Consider the following 18,651-nt stretch of genomic DNA (forward strand, 5'->3'; position numbering starts at 1 on the left):
TTGGTTACTGAGACAAGGTACTCTACTGACTACAGGAAATACATTAAATTCATAAAACCACAGAATCTTCTGAGTTGGAAGGGATCTACAAGCATCATCAAAGTCCAGCTCCTGGCCCCAAGACAGCCCCAAGAATCACACTATGTGAGAAACCATTGTCCAAAAGCTTCATGAACTCTGTTATGCTTGGTGCTGTCACCAATTCCACAGGAAGCCTTTTCATGTACCCTTCTTAAACTGCTTTAGTTAGGCCTTAATAATTGACATTGTATAAATGTATCACATGGGAAAAGTATCTGTTTCTGAAAATAAGACTATCATGCCAAACAAATACTGTAACAGGAAAGAATATTCAGATATTTTTCTTTAACAAATGAGCAGAAACTCGAACCACTGTGCGGCAATATTGGAACTTCTCTGAGGTTCTAATTATGGCTATTTTGTTAGGCACTTCTGCACAATATTTGCTTAAATATCTACTGGACCAGATTTTCTAAAGAGAGAGATTTTATTTAATAAAAATATTAGCTGATATTACCGTGCTTTGTCCTCCTTCCCCCACGCAATACACACGTAGCCGATAGGAAGAGCCCGGATTTAGTCGGTCACACACATGTTCCCTAGCGGCTCCGCTGTATATTGTATCCCACTTGTTTCCTGAAAGGTTAGGAATAAGTGTGCAATGAACCAAAGTGTAATTTGCCACACTTCAGTACCAGCCACAGCAGGTACCCTAATTTCACTAAAATAAGTGTGTGCCTAATGTTTATTAAAAAAAATAGAAACTGAAACTGCTTTGAATTTCCTGGAAGATCTTATAATTTCATAAAGATAGTTTCCTAGGTGTAGATCTGCTGAAGTGAAATAACTTCCTCATTTGGGATTTACCTTAAATAGAAAAGAACTTACTGGGTCAGCAAGTACATTCAACATCATAACCAAATAAACAGGTAAGATACAAAAGTAAAATTTTTCATGGATAACAAACTTCATATTATCATTTTGCAGGCTGTAACTACAGTTTACAATTGATTAAGTTTGTTCCTGTGTTCCATTCCATTATTTGCTACTCTTAAATCAGAAACTCTTTTTAGCATTCTCTTTCTTTTTAAGATATTAAGCAGGGAACATGGGGACTTTTAATTAAATCTCCAACAACTCAATACACCACAGAATTTAGAGGGCTGGGAATGAAACATAATGCACAGCTCACTAAATTTACATGAAAGACTTGGGTGCATCCTTCCAAAAGTGGCTTAATGTGGACACAAGACAGAGAGAGGAAAGCAACAGACTAACAGCCTGACTTCCAGGGCTCCCATCATATCTGGGGGCAGTGCTCTGTCTTAATCTGACACAGCATTGGAGAAGTTGCAACTTTCATTTTTGATGTGACTGTGTTTCTGAACTCAGTAAGGCTACTTAACTAGATTTTTAAATAATTTAGCAAGATAGGTTTATGTCCAATTTAGAAATACTGTCAGTTTCCTTTCTGTATGAAAGAACAGAAAAGCAAATAGCAAAAAGTTACCCCAGCTGCATCATTGTTCTCTTCTAATAGTGATAAATGGAGTACAAGCTTTTCTTTCATGTGCCATGCAGACAACAAAGCTACATGTCCTTGTCTTCTTGCCCTAAAAATGTGTCATTTCATTTCCAAAACTGAATAGACCTAATTAGGAAGTTAAACAAAAAGCTTCTATTGCGTCACAGAATTTTTGTGGCATCTTTCTTTTCTAAATCAGAGAAAAAGAACTTCTTGAGTACAAGCATCAGTGTGCCTCTATTTTCTTTTTGATGTCAGTCCCTGGCACTAACTTTCCAAGTCATAATGCATATTTTATTCTTCCCACATGCACACAGAGACAGGAAAAACAACCCCACACAAGCCACATACACATGCCAATGTATGATCCTAATACTTACCACTTAAGCCTTCAGACATTTCCACAACATATGTATGTATTGCTGCTCCTCCATTGTCTTTTGGTGGATCTATAAAAACCAGCAATATTCCAACTAAGCGAGGTAAGTTAAATGGCTTTATAGCTTTTGGGGACGATTTCCCAATGGCAAAATCAACAGACAGCTGGAGATGGGTGCTTATTTAGACAGAGAGCGTCCTAGTCCAGGCAAGCAGCAAATCACTCCAAGTCCTGCTGTGTGAAAGCCAGCTCTCAGCCCTTCTGTACAGGAGAAGGGACAAGGGAATTGCCCCTGGGAGATGCCACAGCAAACATTTCAGTCTCAAGTGCCTGAGTATGGATTCAGGGACACAGACTCTAATGGTCCTGTAATTTGGACTGCAGACAGGAAAAATTATCATACGGATTTGTATATAAAAATATTTTGAAATTATTTAAGGACCGAATTTCAAAAACCTAAATATTTTGGGACAAAATAAAATAGTTAAGAGTTCTACACTGAAAACGTATCTCTTAACTTCTAATGTATCACTAGAAATTGAGTGCACTATCCTCCCTGGTACAGTATTCATGTACAAGATACAAATCTACAGACCTTTCTTTGATATATAATCCTGTTTCTCAAAGATGACTTAGAAAGCAGCAAAATTAAAATAATGTAAAACAACATTTTGAACAAATATAAAGACAGCATTATATGTCAACACAGAAGGGTACTCCTGCCTAAACATCACATTATGCTTGTGCTGGATGAAATGATGTTCGCTCTTAGGTAAGAGTTATGTATCATAAAATGCCAGCTAAATAAAATGAGACTTAGATGGCAGATAGCTCTTCTTTGGTTTGAAGGAAATTACTCCATATGGAAAATAAAATGGTCACATTAATTACCACATAGAAAGAGCATCACTGTTCCAAATAAAGACTATTATAAGTTTTCTATATAGATTGATATTTTAGGTAGCTTTTGATATACAAATCAGGTATTTTTAATAACTTCATGCATTATGCATCATACAAAAAAGATCAAGTATCAGGTCCTGATGTAGCAAAGCACTCTGGGAAGGTACAAGACTCGACCTGCTGAGTACTATTTGTACTCTACAGGTAAATTTCTTATTATTGATGCTAAAGAATTAAACACACTATTAAATGGAAATAGGTAAGAAGTGACAATAAATGTAATCTTTAACTGTTTGATTTTCTGCTAAAGTACTGCACTGCACAGTATTATTTAACCTTCTCCTATTTTACAGCATAAGGCTAAAAATTCCTGAGCTTAAGGACAAGTTTCTCAACATCCTTAGTGAATAAAAATTTATCTATCACAACCAAATAGTTTGAAGATACAGGCTGAACTTCAATTTTCTCTTTCAATAAGGACCCGGAATGTCATGCACCTACTTTTTGTGCCAGAGAAACAGAACTTCTTAGTAGATCAATTAACCACACTTTTTAAAGTGTTGTAGTCCTCTGCAATAACAGTCCCTATTACAATTAGCATATTATTCGTCCCATATAATTAGCTGTACTGCCACACTAAGTATTTTGAGTCAGTATTTTTCAATATAAATTGATCATAATTGCTCAGTTGACTGAAGTGTTGTATAAAAAATATTATATATATCAGAAGAAATACTCTAAAAAAATTCTTACCCCAAATTATTTTAAAACTCTGTGCATGAATTTTTCCTTTCACTGTTGGTTTTGAAGGTACTCCAGGTTTGTCTGGACAAGTAATGTACTCCACTGTCTCACTTGGACTGCTTTTCCCTTCTGAGTTATAAGCAATAACCTGCAAATATATAAAAAATACTATAAATGCATTGGATAGTGGTACGCTATTCACTGTTTATGGTATGGACAAATTAATTTATATTGTATATCTAGACAGACACATAATAAATTAGCACAAAAACTAAAGTTATTATATACATTCATTTTACATTTTCATTAGTCCCATAGTTAGACAATCACTATACTGAAAATATAAATGCATACAAATTTCCAGAAAAAACCAAATCCTTAAAAAATCCCCCCCATGCTAGTATAGCACCTTCTTTTACAGAAATACTGAGATAGAAGAAGTGTTTATATGAGTAGATTGTGTTAACAACAGCAAAGGGATTTTATAAACTCTTCTGTCCCAAGGATCATAACGGCAAAGGTTGTCATGAAAGTCATGTGAAGGACAAGGAATTGTATTTGTAAAGGGTAAATTATGTTTAACCAACCGGAGTGCTTCCATGATGAAACACCTTGCTTAACAAATGGGGGAGAGCTGGGGACATCATCTACCCTAATTTTAGTTTGATCTCCACAACATCTATGTAGGCAAGCTGGTTAAGATAGAAGAGATGGACAACAAGATGGGTGTAGAAAACCTGACAGAATGCCAGGCTCAAAGGGTGTTGGCTAATGGTCTGAAGGCAAATTAGCAGCTGTGCATGAGTGGATTTCCTCAGCAGCCAATCCAGTGTCAGATTCTATTCATTATCTTTAGAAGTGATCTGGATGACAGGAGTGAGTGATGCTCCCAGATTGGCATATAGCACCAAACTAGGAGAAGACAAACATATGCTGTAAAGAAGAGCCATCATACAGACTTTGATAGGCTGAAGTATTTCATGAACAAGAACTGTATGAGCTCTGGACAAAGATACAGTCTTGCACCTGGGATGGAATAATCCCAGCACCAGTACAGTCTGGGGTCTGACTCTACCCAGTTTTTTCAGCTCTGCTGAGAAGGACATTGGCATTTGAGTAGGAGTCAAATTAATCAGCAAAGCATCGTGACAGTAGCAAAACGAAATTGTGTCATGGGCTGCATCAGCAAGAATTTACCCAGCAGAACAAAGGATTTAATTATGTCACTTTACTCAGCACTTTTAAAACCATGCTTGGAATACTGTGTCCAGTTTTGGTCCTCCCAGTTCAAGACACACTGGGAAACTGGAAAGAGTTCAGAAGAGGGGCCAGCATGATGATCAGAGGATTAGAGAACCTGACATTGCAAAAAAGCTTTGTTTCATTCTGCCTGATTAAAAAGAAGTTTCATTGGGAAGAATCTAATCACAGCCTTCCAACACCTAAGAGACTGTTACAGAAGAGTTGAAGCCATTGCATTCCAAAGGATCTGTAATGACAGGACAAGAGCCAGCAGACACAAAGTGTGTTAGGGGAAATTCTAGCTGGATATAAGAAAAGAAATTAATTACCATTAGAATAGACAGCCCAAAGAAGTGGTTGAATGCTGGAAGTACCTAAATCTCAGCTCAACAGGTCTGGGACAGGGTTGAACTGCCTAAGATAAGGCCTGGCTTTCTATACAAATTTGACCCAGATGATCACTAAGAGTCCCTTCCAACCTAGAGCTTTCTGTGATTCTAGGAAAACAAATTCTTGTTATTCTTTACTTTGTAGTTTAGTTTAGTAAAAAGCTAAACCACCTAGAAAAAAAAAAGATGTTTTTTCAGCTTTTAGATCTGTTTTAAAAATGAGCAGAATTGAAATGACAGCAGTGATGTTAGTAGACTGAGAAGAGGAAATGCAAGCTAACATGTCTCTCAGACATTAAGTCTCCCAATACAGTTTACAGGATTAATAATCATCTGGTTGTCTTTGTGCCCTTACAAATCAAGTTAAACAGGCAGTTAGCATTTACGTACTATAATAAGGTTTCAAATGGTTATAAAGCTTCTTTCAAAAGCCTTAAGGAATATTACTACTAATTAAGTCTTTCCTCTGTATAATAAAAATTAAAGACCTGATCAACATAACATTTGTTTCTCCTTTATGCTCCATGAATGAGTGAACAGAGATTTCTGTTTATTGTTTTGCTAATAAAAATAGAGTATAAACATTGGAGTTTATTTTAAAGAGAAACTTAGGATGTTTAAGTAACTATACATTTACTAGTAATGAGTATGAATCATGTGTAGTATTACTTTCAAAGGAAGACTATGTTCATGTCCTGCAAAAGCTAGTTTCAAGAGAATTAGCTATTCTTTAGTTCATGTGTAGCCGTAATAGTGCTAGAAAAAACTTGTATATTTTAAATTATTTAAATACTAAGTTATGCAAAACCCCCAAGAAAATCACATTCAGAAGTGCAAAGTATCATCTGAAAAGGAGTATTTATGTGCTTTAGTGTTAACTCAAATCAATCAACACTTAAACTATTGCCATTCATATTGCAAAGAGAAGCTCTTCTTCATCAGTTCCCAATTCTTCCTTAAGTATTTTACTTAGTATTCTTCCTTAGTATTTTAGGTGTATGTGTGACAACAGCTATCAATATTTTTCACTTGCAGACAGATAAGGTTATTCTGACTGTGCCTCAAATTGCACCAGGGGAAGTTTAAATTGAACATTAGGAAAAACTCCTTCACAGAAAGAGCAGTCAAGCATTGGCAAGGCTGCCTAGGGAAGTGGTGGAGTCACCACCCCTGGAGGTACTCCAAAGATGTGCAAATATGTTGCTTAGGGACATAGTTTAGTGCTGGGTTCAAGAGTTGGACTTGATCTTACAGGTCTTTTCCAACCTAAGTGATTCTGTGATTCATACTGTGGGACATTAGCTTTGTTCCAAAACCCAAGCAACTATTCAAGAGTGACTCAGAACATAGAATAGCCCAAGCTGGAAGGGACCCAATAGATCATCTAGTCCAACCCTTCAGGGCAAACTGAGCCTAGCTGAGATTATCTAACACCCTCTCCAGTCACATCTTGAAATCATCCAGTGATGGGGATTCCACCACATTTCTGGGGAAGTTATTCCAGTGATTACTTGATCTCACCATGGAAAATTTCTTTCCTATACCAACATGAAACCCCTTCCAGTGCACCTTGCACTCTTGCCCCTTGTCATTTCCAGGTGGCTCCTTGTGAAGAGAGAACCTCTCTCCTCTCTGTAGTTAGGCTTTAAGTACTGGCAACCTGTGATGAGGTCCCTCTCAGCCTTCTCCAATGAGAAAATATGTAATTCCTTCAGACTTTCATTATAGGGCAGGTTCTCCAGCCCTTTTATAATTTTTGCGATTCTCCTTTGGACCAACTCCCACTCTGCCTGTCTTTTGTGAATTGTGTGGATCAGAACTGGACACAGTTCTCCAGGTGTGATCTGACACAAGCTGAATACAGGGAAGTTCTCTTATCTCTGCTAGCAATGCCACTGCTGAGTCAGCCCAGGATCCAGTTTGCCTGAAGGTCCCTTTCAGCAAGGCTGCTCCTAGCCTATAGTGGGCTCCTTGGTTATTCCAGCCCAGGTGCAGAACTTTGCACTTGTCTTTGTTGAACTTCGTACTGTTTTTACTACCTCAGTCTTCTAACCTGTCTAGGTGTTTCTGTAAGATAGTTTTGCCTTCTGATGTATTCATCTGACCACTCTGTGGTGTCATCAGCACACCTGGTGAAGGTGCTTTCAATCCCATTGTCAAGATCAGTTGTGAAAATTAACAGCATGGGGCTATCAGTTTCTGGGCCCCACGTTGGGCCCCTCCCTGGGGGTTCCCCTGTCAGGGGGAAACCCTCCTGAAGTGGTTCTGTGTCAGGAAAAGGAGACACACAGGACTTTTTTGGTCTTCAGATTCTTGTTTATTATTATCTCATCTAAAGTTTCGCATGCCGTCTATACCAGACTCTGTGCGCTGGAAAAACACCGCAAAAATGGCTAACAATCTCTTGTTACAAGGTCTTTTAAGACTAAACTATCCAATTAAGAAATGACACCTTGACTATTTTCCCTTTAACCCAATAACTGATCCCTCAAAGCCCACAAGGTGGACTTTTCTGTCCAATTACAAGATATCACCCAAACCCATGAAGAAGAAGAACACAAAGACCAACCTGCCTCCACCCTAAAACCTCCATCTTGTTCCCATCTACAACATACTAAAAATCCCAAAACCTAAATTTCTCACCCAAGTGTCATGCTATATTACTCTCTATAATCTATTTCACACTTTTGTGGACTCTAGTCTATCTTGAAGTTTTGGAAGCTTTCTCCATGAATGAGGGTCAAAGCCCGTGCTTCTCTGGGGGTCAGGACCCCTCAGAGCAGATAGAGAAATATTCCCTGTGCCCTGGGTTCCCACATGGGGCCTCCTATCCCTAGGAACTTCTAGTTCAGACAGGCTACCAGCCTGACTAGAAACCACTGATCACCACCCTCTGAGTGCAGCCTGTTGGCCAGTTTTCTACTCATCTCACATACCAGCTATCCAGTTTGTGTCTTGCCAATTTGGCCAGGTAGAAGGCTGGGGGAAACTGCTGAATGCTTGCTGAAGTTCAGGTAAAGAACATCCACTCATCTCCTTGGACCAGCTGGAAGTGTCACCTTGGCTAGTCAGCCATCATTTACTTTTGCAGTAGGCTATTCCCAACTGCCTGCTTTGTTTGGCTTGTAGTATTTCCTAGGAAGACTTTTCCATTTCTTTTCCAGGGACTAAAGTAAGATTAATGGGTTTGTAATTCCCTGGGTCCACTTTTAGGCCCCTCTTGTAGATAGGGGTATTACATTTGCCCTCTTCCATCAGGGATATCTCTTGACCTGCATCACTTTTCAAATGTTATAGATAAGGGTCTTGCAGCAATGTCAGCCACTTCTCTTAACATCCAGAAGTGGACTGAGCCCTTCCAAGAGACCAAACCCCAGCCTTGCCACAGCTACATTATCCTGTGATCTGGGGTGCAGTTATGCTGGTAAGGCAGAAGCAAAGAAGGTACTGAGAACTTCTGCTTTATTGGCATTATTAGTAACTAGCCTCTTTGCCCTGTTTAGGAATGGCCTCTGTATGTATCCCCTGTGCTTCTACTTCTTGCACATCTGATGAAGCATTTTATGTCATTCTTGTTATCTTTGGCCAATTTCAGTTCTAGTTGATCCTAAGCCTTCTTTACTTCAACTCTGCCTGTCCTGGTAAGTTCCTGTAGTCCTTGGTGGCTATTTTATCATCTTCCCAGGGCCAGTATGCTTCTTTCTACCTTTTAACCACACCCAAAAGCTCATAGTTTGGCCAGACTTCTTCCTGAACTAAAAGTTCAGCCCTCAAGCTTATTAGAACAGGCTCAGCACTATGGTAATATGGATGACTTCCTAACAATTTTTTTGTATCAAGGCTGCTCCTTACCCTAACACCTTCATTGTGTTTACTGTCAAAGAACCCATAGCTACACTCAGTAATATCACCCATGTATATAAAACAAACCAGCCAAATAAAAAAACCCAGCTGTTAAGGGACATGTACTTTTGACTTGGAATGTCAAGATACCTGTAGCTGTGTTACACCCTTGCAGAGGTTCTTACTGCTTCTGCAGAAACAATAACGCAGGTGTTCAGCTGACAGCTTTAAGAGATTGAAATTGTAAGAAACTGGCATCAAATTCAACTTTCCTTAAAAAAGGGCCTCCCCACTTCTGAGTCAATCTCAAACTAATCTGGTGCCCAAACATATGAAAAAAATCTTACCCTAAATTTATATTTTGTACTACGCCTCAAATTCTTCACTGTGTAGGTAAGATCGTCACCATCATATTTTGGCTTGAAACCATATCCCTGCAGAATTAAACAGCATTATTTGAAACATTATCTTTGCAGACCAGAGGATCTAACATACTTCATACAAATAAATAACTGTTTCAAACTGTAATTATTATGCTTCTCTGACAAAATAATAAGTGCACCTTCATTGAGTAACCACATTTTTTTTAAGAGATGTGAATTCATTAACCATTTTCCAATCAGGAGAGGAGAAAAGATCAGTAAGAAAGATAAATACAGTGTCACTGGAAATTTCACTAACACTTTCAAAGACTAGATCAGTACTCATTTTAAAACAAATGTTGTTAGTCTGAAATGACATCTAGAGGGACCACACTTCATGATGCAATTGCTTTGATCCAGCTCTTAAAAGCCTTAACTTGCACACACAAATTCACAAAATTATACAAAATTATAAGCAATTTAAAAGTCTTTGCAGAAATGGGGCTTAATGACACTAAACACAATTAAAAAAAGAAAGCTAGGTGGCCTGGTCACAGCAATAACAAGTCATTAGCTTAATTTCAGAAAATACAATTCCTTGTAGAATATTCTAGCAAAAATAATCATTGCTACACTAATACAATAATGTATCAAACAGTGAGAATAAGTATTCTAAACTTACTGAGTTCTCATCCTCCATCTCTAATATATATGAGATTCCTTCATCTGATGGTGTTCCTGAGGGTTTTGTCCACTGAAGGGATAACCAAGTAACTCCAGCATTAATCAGCAAAGGACTTGCTGGTGTGGTTGGGGCAGTGCCTGAGGTATGATACAGGACTTCTTCACTAAAATCACTGTTTAAAACAGACAGTATGTAAACTAACTAGACACAATAATTAATAGCTAAAAAACAAAATTCTTACTGAACACAGCTGTGACAGTTTCTTGGAGATATGCACAATGGAAATTGCAAGCTCTTACATGCAAACAACTTAACTTGCCCATAAGTCTGTCAGTAACAAAATATCTGAACAAGGTTAACATGTTCATAATTGAAAGATTCCTTTGTATAATTACAATGTTTTGATAACCAAAACATTTTGCTTTTTCTTATTAACTCAGTATTCTAAAACACTAAAGCTCTATATGCAATACCACAGTGTCCTTCCTTTTCAAAGTGAAAACATGAAGGCATAAAAACATTTAGGCAAGACCTCAAAACAAACTTTGCTTATGTGTTCTGAGCTTACTTTGAAGTACTGGTTTCTCCAGAGACTCAGAAAATAATAGAATAGTCTCACTCAGTGGTGAGCTACTTTAAGAGTTGATAAAATGAAAGTCTTATTGCAGAAAAAGAAGTAGAGTGTATACCAGTAAATCTCCTAAGACAGTTGTTATCCTTATCTGATTTAGATTAGATACACCTGGTGTTGAAAATACAAACGAATTACATATGAAGAGCTACTGTCTAACAGGGGAATGCAAAAGTCAGTGAACAGGTAGTATGCTTGCACAGATAGCCTGACATGCATCCAGTTAGACTAAAAAGCCCCACCTGCTCTCAGCTGGCTTTGCTGCTTTACATCAGATCTGAAGAATCACAAGCCTAAAGCTAATCTAGTTTTTTTAACCATATGAAACTAATTAAAAAGATGTAATTTTAATCTAAAAGTTGAGGATTATCTAAGTGACCATCAGGAAGCCCTGAAAATAAAACCCTCTGTATCGCTGAAACAAAGATACCAGAGTTAAGTATCTCATGCGTTTTGAAACTTGCCTGAAAAATCTCATTAAAAAGGTAACTCAATTTCACTTTCTCTCTTACTCAACCTATGTTATAGTGATGCACATGTTATAATTTTGGTCTGCATTGAGGTATTTTTTGGCATTTAAAGGAAAAAAATTTTACAGACAACACATTATCAAGAGTGTTGATAGCACAGAAAACAGACATATTGTCTGTGAGAACTGCCAAAGAGATGTGCAGCAAGAAGAGAAAAAGTAAAAAACAAGAGAAAACTTCCAAATTTGTGGTAGTAGTAATTTTTTTCTTGTAAAAAGTCACAAGCAAGAAAATTTCTGGAATGGAAATCAAGTGATACCTACAATATATTTACTAAAAAAAAAAATTAACATTTTGTAGGCAGCCTGAAGAAAGCACCAAGAGAGGTTAGATACAAGTAGTATGTCTAACTCTTTCCAAAACAAACTATTGAAGGAGTCACCTTACAAGTAGATATAAGGTAAAAAACCCACATCTTAAAAATATTTAATCTCTAAACTTGCTTGAACCACTCCAAAAATATACTGAAATAAACTAAGGGTTCCAGCCACAGCCATATTTGAACGACTATTAAACAATTCCCTCAGAAGTACAGTACTATCTTTGAAAATAGATTTTATTTTTCCAGTTTTCTTTAGCCACTGTTTCATGTAGGTTAGAATTAAATTTAAACATTAGTAACTCAGAGAAAAAAAGTATCTGTTCTTCTTGGTAAAATTATTTAGACAAAATTCTGTCTCCAGATGCCTAATGTTTTCAACATTCTTCATAAGGCATAAACAGGCACTCTCCACTAATAAATATTATTTCAAGAGACTTCTTAATTAAATAATACCATAAAGACAATAAAGCACATCTTCATAAGATTATGAAATACTGATTTTAAAATCTATTCAGTGTGATTAGTTTAAGAAGGGTACTTAACTGATCAGTGTCTTCTAAGCTTACGCTGGAGGAATCTGTAATATGTGCAGCTATTCCTAGAGGGTACAGCTACACTCAGATGTAAAAGGGGAACAGGAAGAGAGCCCAAGCACTGGACCCTGCTTAACTGCCAGCTCCCTTCCTGTCTTTATTTTTAACAGCTCCAACTGAATCTCAGCAAGACAAAATCCAGGAGCAACTCAAGAGAATAATTAATTCCAGGAACATCATCCAGAAAGCAGTAATGTAATAAAGACTATTGGAGCACACCAAAAGTAATTCTAGTCCACTACAGTGTCCTCTGACAGTAGCACAAAGCAGGTACTTAAGGAAAGATACAGGAACAGGCACTTTATGCAATGCATTCCCTGAGTACTCTCCAAAGCCTCCCAGCACACGCCTCCTATCTCCTGAGCCAGCTGTATTTTTCACATACTTAATAGTCTGCAGCAGATTCCTTCTGCCCAGCATGAATTGTGACCTGGGTCTGGCTCCCTACTCTTTACACTGTTCTTTAACACTGGCCAAGCAGGCATGGTTGCTTCAAGCACCTCCTTCTGCCAGATAAAGGACACACAACACACATCCTCTATTTCATGCCATAAAAACACCACCTTAGTGAGCTATGTTCATTATATTTGAATTCAAAAAAATGAACACAAAAAGCAATTTTATGCTGATGGTGAGGGAAACTCCATTTTTATGCCCCACAGGACCTCAAGGTCCAAGTACTACTAGGTAGCATGGACACTAGGAGTCTGCTGTAAAGGAGATGAGCTCTGGTAGTGTGATTGTTAGCCAGGTGCATCTGCTTTGCCTGATGACCAAGAAGCCCACTCAAGAACTAATGCACCCAGTAATGCAAGCATAACTTCACAAAATGTTTTTTTTTCAAGGTCTTACTTATATTCTCCACTGAAGTCACATGTCATTAATTCAAAAATTCAAAACAAAATTTGGTGCTCTATAACATCTGAAAAGTAGCAATTAAAAGTATGAACCACGTATCTTAAACATTGATAATAAGGGCTAGAACATCCAAAGAATTCATTGATATGGTAATGTCATATTCTATTTCTCAGGGTAACAGGAGACTAACAGACAGATGAAGGGACAATATCCCAATAGCACAAAGGCTATCTGCAAAAAGAATAACCCAATCACAATACTGTGAGTTAACTAAGCACTGCACTGGATGATCACTGTAGGTCCCCCCCAACTGAAATATTATATATTTTATATTCCTTTCCAGACCATTTTGACAGAAGACCTTTTTCTTTAAATGGCACCACATGTTTTTTCTAGAGTAGCACATGCATGCATATGCATTCCATATTTATGTATGTAATAGTATTTACCTCATTCCCACGTCATTTTTGGCTGCTAGCCTAAAGGTGTACCCCATTGCTGGTGATAGTTTAGTGATCCTGTACTGCTTCTGTTGACCATAATAACACTGGCAAAACTCTCCATTTCCTTTTCCCTAAAAAGTAATAAGTTAATCATATTATTCACCTTATTACATATGCATCCATCAATTAAAGTACACACAAAAATGAAGTAGAATCCCTTTTTGAAATTAAATACAACTCAAGCATCTCCATATGGTGAGGCAGTAGCATATGAAACTTTGTATTAAATTAGCAGCTTTTTTCCTTCCTTTCCATTTCCCAGTTCCTTGGGGCTGAAAGAATAAAAGACATGAAGATACTACACCTCTACCATCTCAGGATAGCTGTCTAGGTAGAGACTGCCAGATCATTGAGGGCCATAGTTGATCCACCCATTTATTAAAAAAGAAAGACTGTTACAGGAAAATGACCCTTCCGTGTCAGCTCTTGAACATGGTATTGGACTACATTATAAAGCCGCTATTAAGAGTGGCAGAATCATGCAATTAAGATCCTTTAATTTTATATTCCCCAAGGAAAAAAACTGAACAGTAACATTATTTTAATAATTGTTTCAGAAATTACATATTCGTCACATGCTTCTAATCAGAAATCTTAATTTTCCCACAACTTCACATGCACAGTCACATACAGCTACTTAAAAAAATAGAAGACTAAAAATACAATAGAATAACTTGCTTACTTCATTCCATTCTAAAAGGTAACTGTGGATTTTGGAACCATTATCACAAGATGCCTGTAACAGTAAAACAAGAAAATTAGAATTCTAACTGGATACAAGACCACTTAAAAAATACATGTATGGGCCAAACCATGAGAAGAACAGTGGAAGACAAATAATGCTCCCCTTATCTAATTGTTTCACTTGCCAAGACAGTCCTAGTTTAGTTGCCATACAGTGAATGTTTGTTCCATGTTTGTGTTTTTTTTTTTTTTTTTTCTTATTCAGTCATTGAAATGCAGTGGGTACTGAACTCAGTAATTTTACCTTCAAAGACTCATTGCTTTTCTGTGAATCCTCCTCTTTTTACTCAAGCCCACATTTAACCCAGTAAATCTACTTCCAATCAGACAACTGTGACTCAAATGAGTAGGTTTGACAAAAATTTCAGTTTCAACAAACTGGTATTTTATTGATAAATCTGCAACAATTCTGAAGAGTTTAAAATATTTATTTTAAGGGCTGTAAAGCAATCCTCACCTTCCACTGAAGAGTAAGAGAATTTTTGGTCCGATTAGTTATCCTGGGCAGATTTGGAGTATCAGGTTCACAACTCGCTGTGGTAAAACTCTCTGTTTCTGAAGGGCTCCCCTTTACACAGTTGCATTCTACTTGGACTCTAAAGTGGAAGAAGTCAATAACATTATATTTCAAAATCTGTATAGTTTCCAAAGAAAACCAAGCATTTGGAATTAAGTTGCTGCCTTGCTGCTTCATTATTAAAATATCACTGTTATAAATAAATAACTGGAGGAAACATCTTGGTCAATAGAAGCAATAGGAAAGAAGAGTCCTTTACTTCGGATGTACATCATTATCATCAGTCGGCTTTAATCTCACAATTATATTTGAAATATGTCTGTTATTAACTGTACTTTGGCTGGAAAATAATGGTAGCATTTTGCAGGCTCATTATCTGTTGTGGAGATATAAACTTATATTATGAATAATTCTTCTGCAAGTGCTTTCATCAGATGAGCACAACGAAGCTGTTGATGTATTTCCAGAGTATCCTCTGCACTCCAATGAGTGTCCTGCTGTGTTCACCTTGTCCTTTCCTTTAGTAAGGCTGTGAATTAGCTCTCCACATACTTCAAAAGAGTGAATTTTGCTTCTGTCTCAAAGAGAAATGTCTTGCTTTTCAAAAAGCTTGTCTCCAAAAGGAAATACATGATAATGATCTCGTCTCCCCCTTGCCCCCTAAGCTGTGCAGCTATGCCTCGCTTCTTCTTTGGGTCAATGGCACATTACTTTCTTCTTATTCATCTGTTCCTCTGAAAAAAAAAAAACCCAAAACCAAAACTCTCCAAAAGATCCTTTCCTCTGATTACCAATATAAGATCTGAGTTGCCAGCTTAAGAAAATAAAAAAATCCTGATATATTTTTGATGCATGAACAGCAAGTCACAGGGAATTTGGCTTTATAGATTTCACAGAGAGAAGACATTCAAACAGTGGCTAAAGTTGAACACAAAGTTGTTTGTGCTTGCCTACAGTTGCAAATTTGTAATATGTCAGTTATCTTGGTCATTCCAGTCTTTGTTGATTTTCTGCAGTGTTCATAGTGGCAGAACTCTGTTCTGGAACAACTTGGATGGCCAAGCCACTGATTCCCACATACTGCCTACAACAACCAGAATTAAGCAAGAAAAAATAGGAATGTATCCTGATAGAAGAGGACATAGACAGAAAAAAAAATTTCTAGGCACTGACCCTTATGCTCCATGAATTTTCAATTTCAACCTTGCTGGATAAAATATATAAATGCTACTAAAAAGAGGAACAAAATCACTGGTAAACACTTTCATATGAAAGAGGTTAGAGCCAACTTACCATTCATCCTTCTGACCTTGTGCTCCAGGCAATACAGGGGCTCAAATTAAATGAGGGCTGTGATAAGAACAGACCAACCTTCTTTTGCATACAGTTTGACAACCAAGACAATACTCTGGAAAACAGCTCTGGGAGGTGTAGATCCCTTCACACCAAAGGCTGGGAACCTAGCTCTCCCACTTGAGCAAATGTCAAAAAGGCTATATAGTATGAGGCAAATCCTACCCTCAACTTGATGTGGAAGGAGGCAGAACATTGTTAATTTGGACCCATTCTCTGACACACTTCTGTTCCCTGTGCTTCCTACCAGCTGCCTTTAAATTGCTTCCCTTAGTCAGTACACAAGGATCTTGAAGTTCTCCACACAGTCAAGAGAGGCAGGACATTCAGTTATGTCTAAGAAGGTACTCTACACTTTCCATTACCTCCTGAAAAGGCACTTTTTTTAAGGAGGCCTTCATTTCTGCCTTTGCAATATTATTTATTTGTAAACTGCTGTATTTATGCTATTTTTTTTTAAATCAAGAATCACAGAGTAGTTTGGGTTGAAAGAGACCTTTGAAGGTCAACTTGTCCAAACTCCCCTGCAATAAACAGAGACATCTTTAACTAGATCAGGCAGCTTAGAGCCCTGCCCAACCTCTCCATGAATGGTTTCCAGGAATGGGGCATCCACCATCTCTCTGAGCAAGCTGTTCCAGTATCTTACCACCCTCAGTGCAAAAAATTTCTTCCATATACCTAGTCTAAATCTACCCTCTTTTAGTTTGAAACCATTATCTCTTGTCCTATCACAACAAGCCCTACTAAAAAGTCTGTCTCCATCTTTCTTACAGGCCCCCTTTAAGTACTGAGTTTTCTCCAGGCTAAACAACTTTTGTGGCCCTCCTTTAGTGCTACTCTTAACAGGTGACTGTCCTTCTCATGATGGGGATCCCAGAGCTGAACATAGCACTCTGGGTGGGGTCTCACCAGAGCAGAGCAGAAGGGCAGAACCACCTCCCTCACCCTGCTGGCCACACTGTTTTTGATGCGACCCAGGACCCAACTGGCTTTTTGGGCTGGCTGCAAGTGCACACTGTCAGGTCATGCCCAGCTCTCCAGCCACCAGGACCACCACATCCTTCTTGGCAGGGCTGCTCTCAATTCCTTCATCCTGCAGCCTGTGTTGATACCAGGGCTGCCCCAACCCAAGGGTAGCACCTTGCACTTTGCCTTGCTGAACCTCATAAGGTTCCCATGGCCTCACTACTCAAGCTTGTCCAGGTCTCTCTGGATGGCATCCCGTCCTTCAGGTGTGTCAACTGCACCACTTTGTGGCTGACACTGCAACTGCTTGGTGTTCTCTGCTGGAAACTCACTCGATCCCACTGCCTGTGTCACTGATGAACATACCTGGCAGTACTGGTCCAAGACAGGCCCCTGTGGGACACCACTTGTCACTAATCTCTATCTGGACATGGGGCCACTGACCACTATTCGGTGAATGTGACCATCCAACCAATTCTTCATCCATCAAGAAGGATACTGTGGGGGACTTGATCATAGGCCACTTGGCTCTTCAGGCAGGACTTGCTCTTGGTGAAGCTGTGCTGGCTGTCCTGAATCACATCCTTGTCCTTCATGTGCCCTAGCATAGCTTTTAGAAGCATCTGTTCCATGATCTTCCCAGGCACAGAAGTGAGGCTGACAGGTTGGTAGTTCCCACAGTATTCCTTCCTAACCTTTAAAAAAATTGGTGCACTGTTTTCCTTTTTCCAGTCACACAGGACTTCCCCTGGTTGCCATGACTTTTCAAATATGATGGAGAGCATTTGGCAACTACATTAGCTAATTCCCTCAGGACTCTGGGATTAATCTGATCAGATGGAAACTTACATCCAGGTTCCTCAGGTGGTCTCAAACCTGTTCTTCTCTCACTGTGGAAGGGACTTTCCTCCCTCAGTCCCCATGCTGCTGCCAATCCACTGGAGAGGTGTGAGAAGTTGTCAGTGAAGACTAAGGTAAAAAGGTTGTTGAGTACCTCAGCGTCTTCCTCATCCATAGTTACCAATTTTCCAGTTGTGTTCATTTGGGAGGATACACTTTCTCTGACCTTTGTTTCTGGCTGGCAAAGCTATAGAAGCCCTTAGTCTTTGCATCCCTTGCCAAGTTCAGCTCCAGATGACCCTCTAATATTAAAAAAAAAGAGGGAAGAACAACACCTAACAACATCTTCCCAATCCTATGCTATTTCTTCTGACCTACTGAAGTAGTCAATTATGCTAGAAGGGTAGAATTACACTGAGCACATTTTGTCATGCATATGGGGTCAGGTTTACTGATCTACTGGAGCCGAGCAAAAGTAGCATGATATGACCTCCAGGTGGCCAAGCAGGGAGCATCTTCCAGGGCAAGGTACTTTGCTGCTTGCGGAGAATTGAAAAGCAGTATCTGTGCCTGGCTCCAAGGACAGAAAAAGGTGCCTATGCTAGCATAAAGGAAAGACCATGAATGTAGGATGAATGTGCACCAATCTCTTATGTTGTCCAAAACAGACTGAGTGGTCAGCTAAGTCAAAAATGCTG

At 38.6% G+C, this 18,651-nt stretch overlaps 1 protein-coding gene across 7 annotated transcripts in view; it reads right to left on the minus strand.

The window, feature by feature from the left end:
- The window catches only part of FNDC3A (fibronectin type III domain containing 3A), a 111,035-nt gene that overhangs the window by 14,500 nt on the left and 77,884 nt on the right, over positions 1-18,651 (minus strand). For all 7 annotated transcript variants that reach the window (XM_053934323.1, XM_053934318.1, XM_053934319.1 and 4 more), the window contains 8 exons: positions 14,732-14,870; positions 14,213-14,266; positions 13,477-13,601; positions 10,091-10,265; positions 9,394-9,480; positions 3,582-3,720; positions 1,927-1,995; positions 539-657 (listed from right to left, as the gene is read on the minus strand). In XM_053934323.1, coding sequence (XP_053790298.1) covers positions 539-657; positions 1,927-1,995; positions 3,582-3,720; positions 9,394-9,480; positions 10,091-10,265; positions 13,477-13,601; positions 14,213-14,266; positions 14,732-14,870 — 907 coding nt within the window. The remainder of the gene's footprint in view (positions 1-538; positions 658-1,926; positions 1,996-3,581; positions 3,721-9,393; positions 9,481-10,090; positions 10,266-13,476; positions 13,602-14,212; positions 14,267-14,731; positions 14,871-18,651) is intronic.

Source organism: Vidua chalybeata, chromosome 2, assembly GCF_026979565.1.
Source record: "Vidua chalybeata isolate OUT-0048 chromosome 2, bVidCha1 merged haplotype, whole genome shotgun sequence".
Lineage (NCBI taxonomy): Eukaryota > Metazoa > Chordata > Aves > Passeriformes > Viduidae > Vidua > Vidua chalybeata.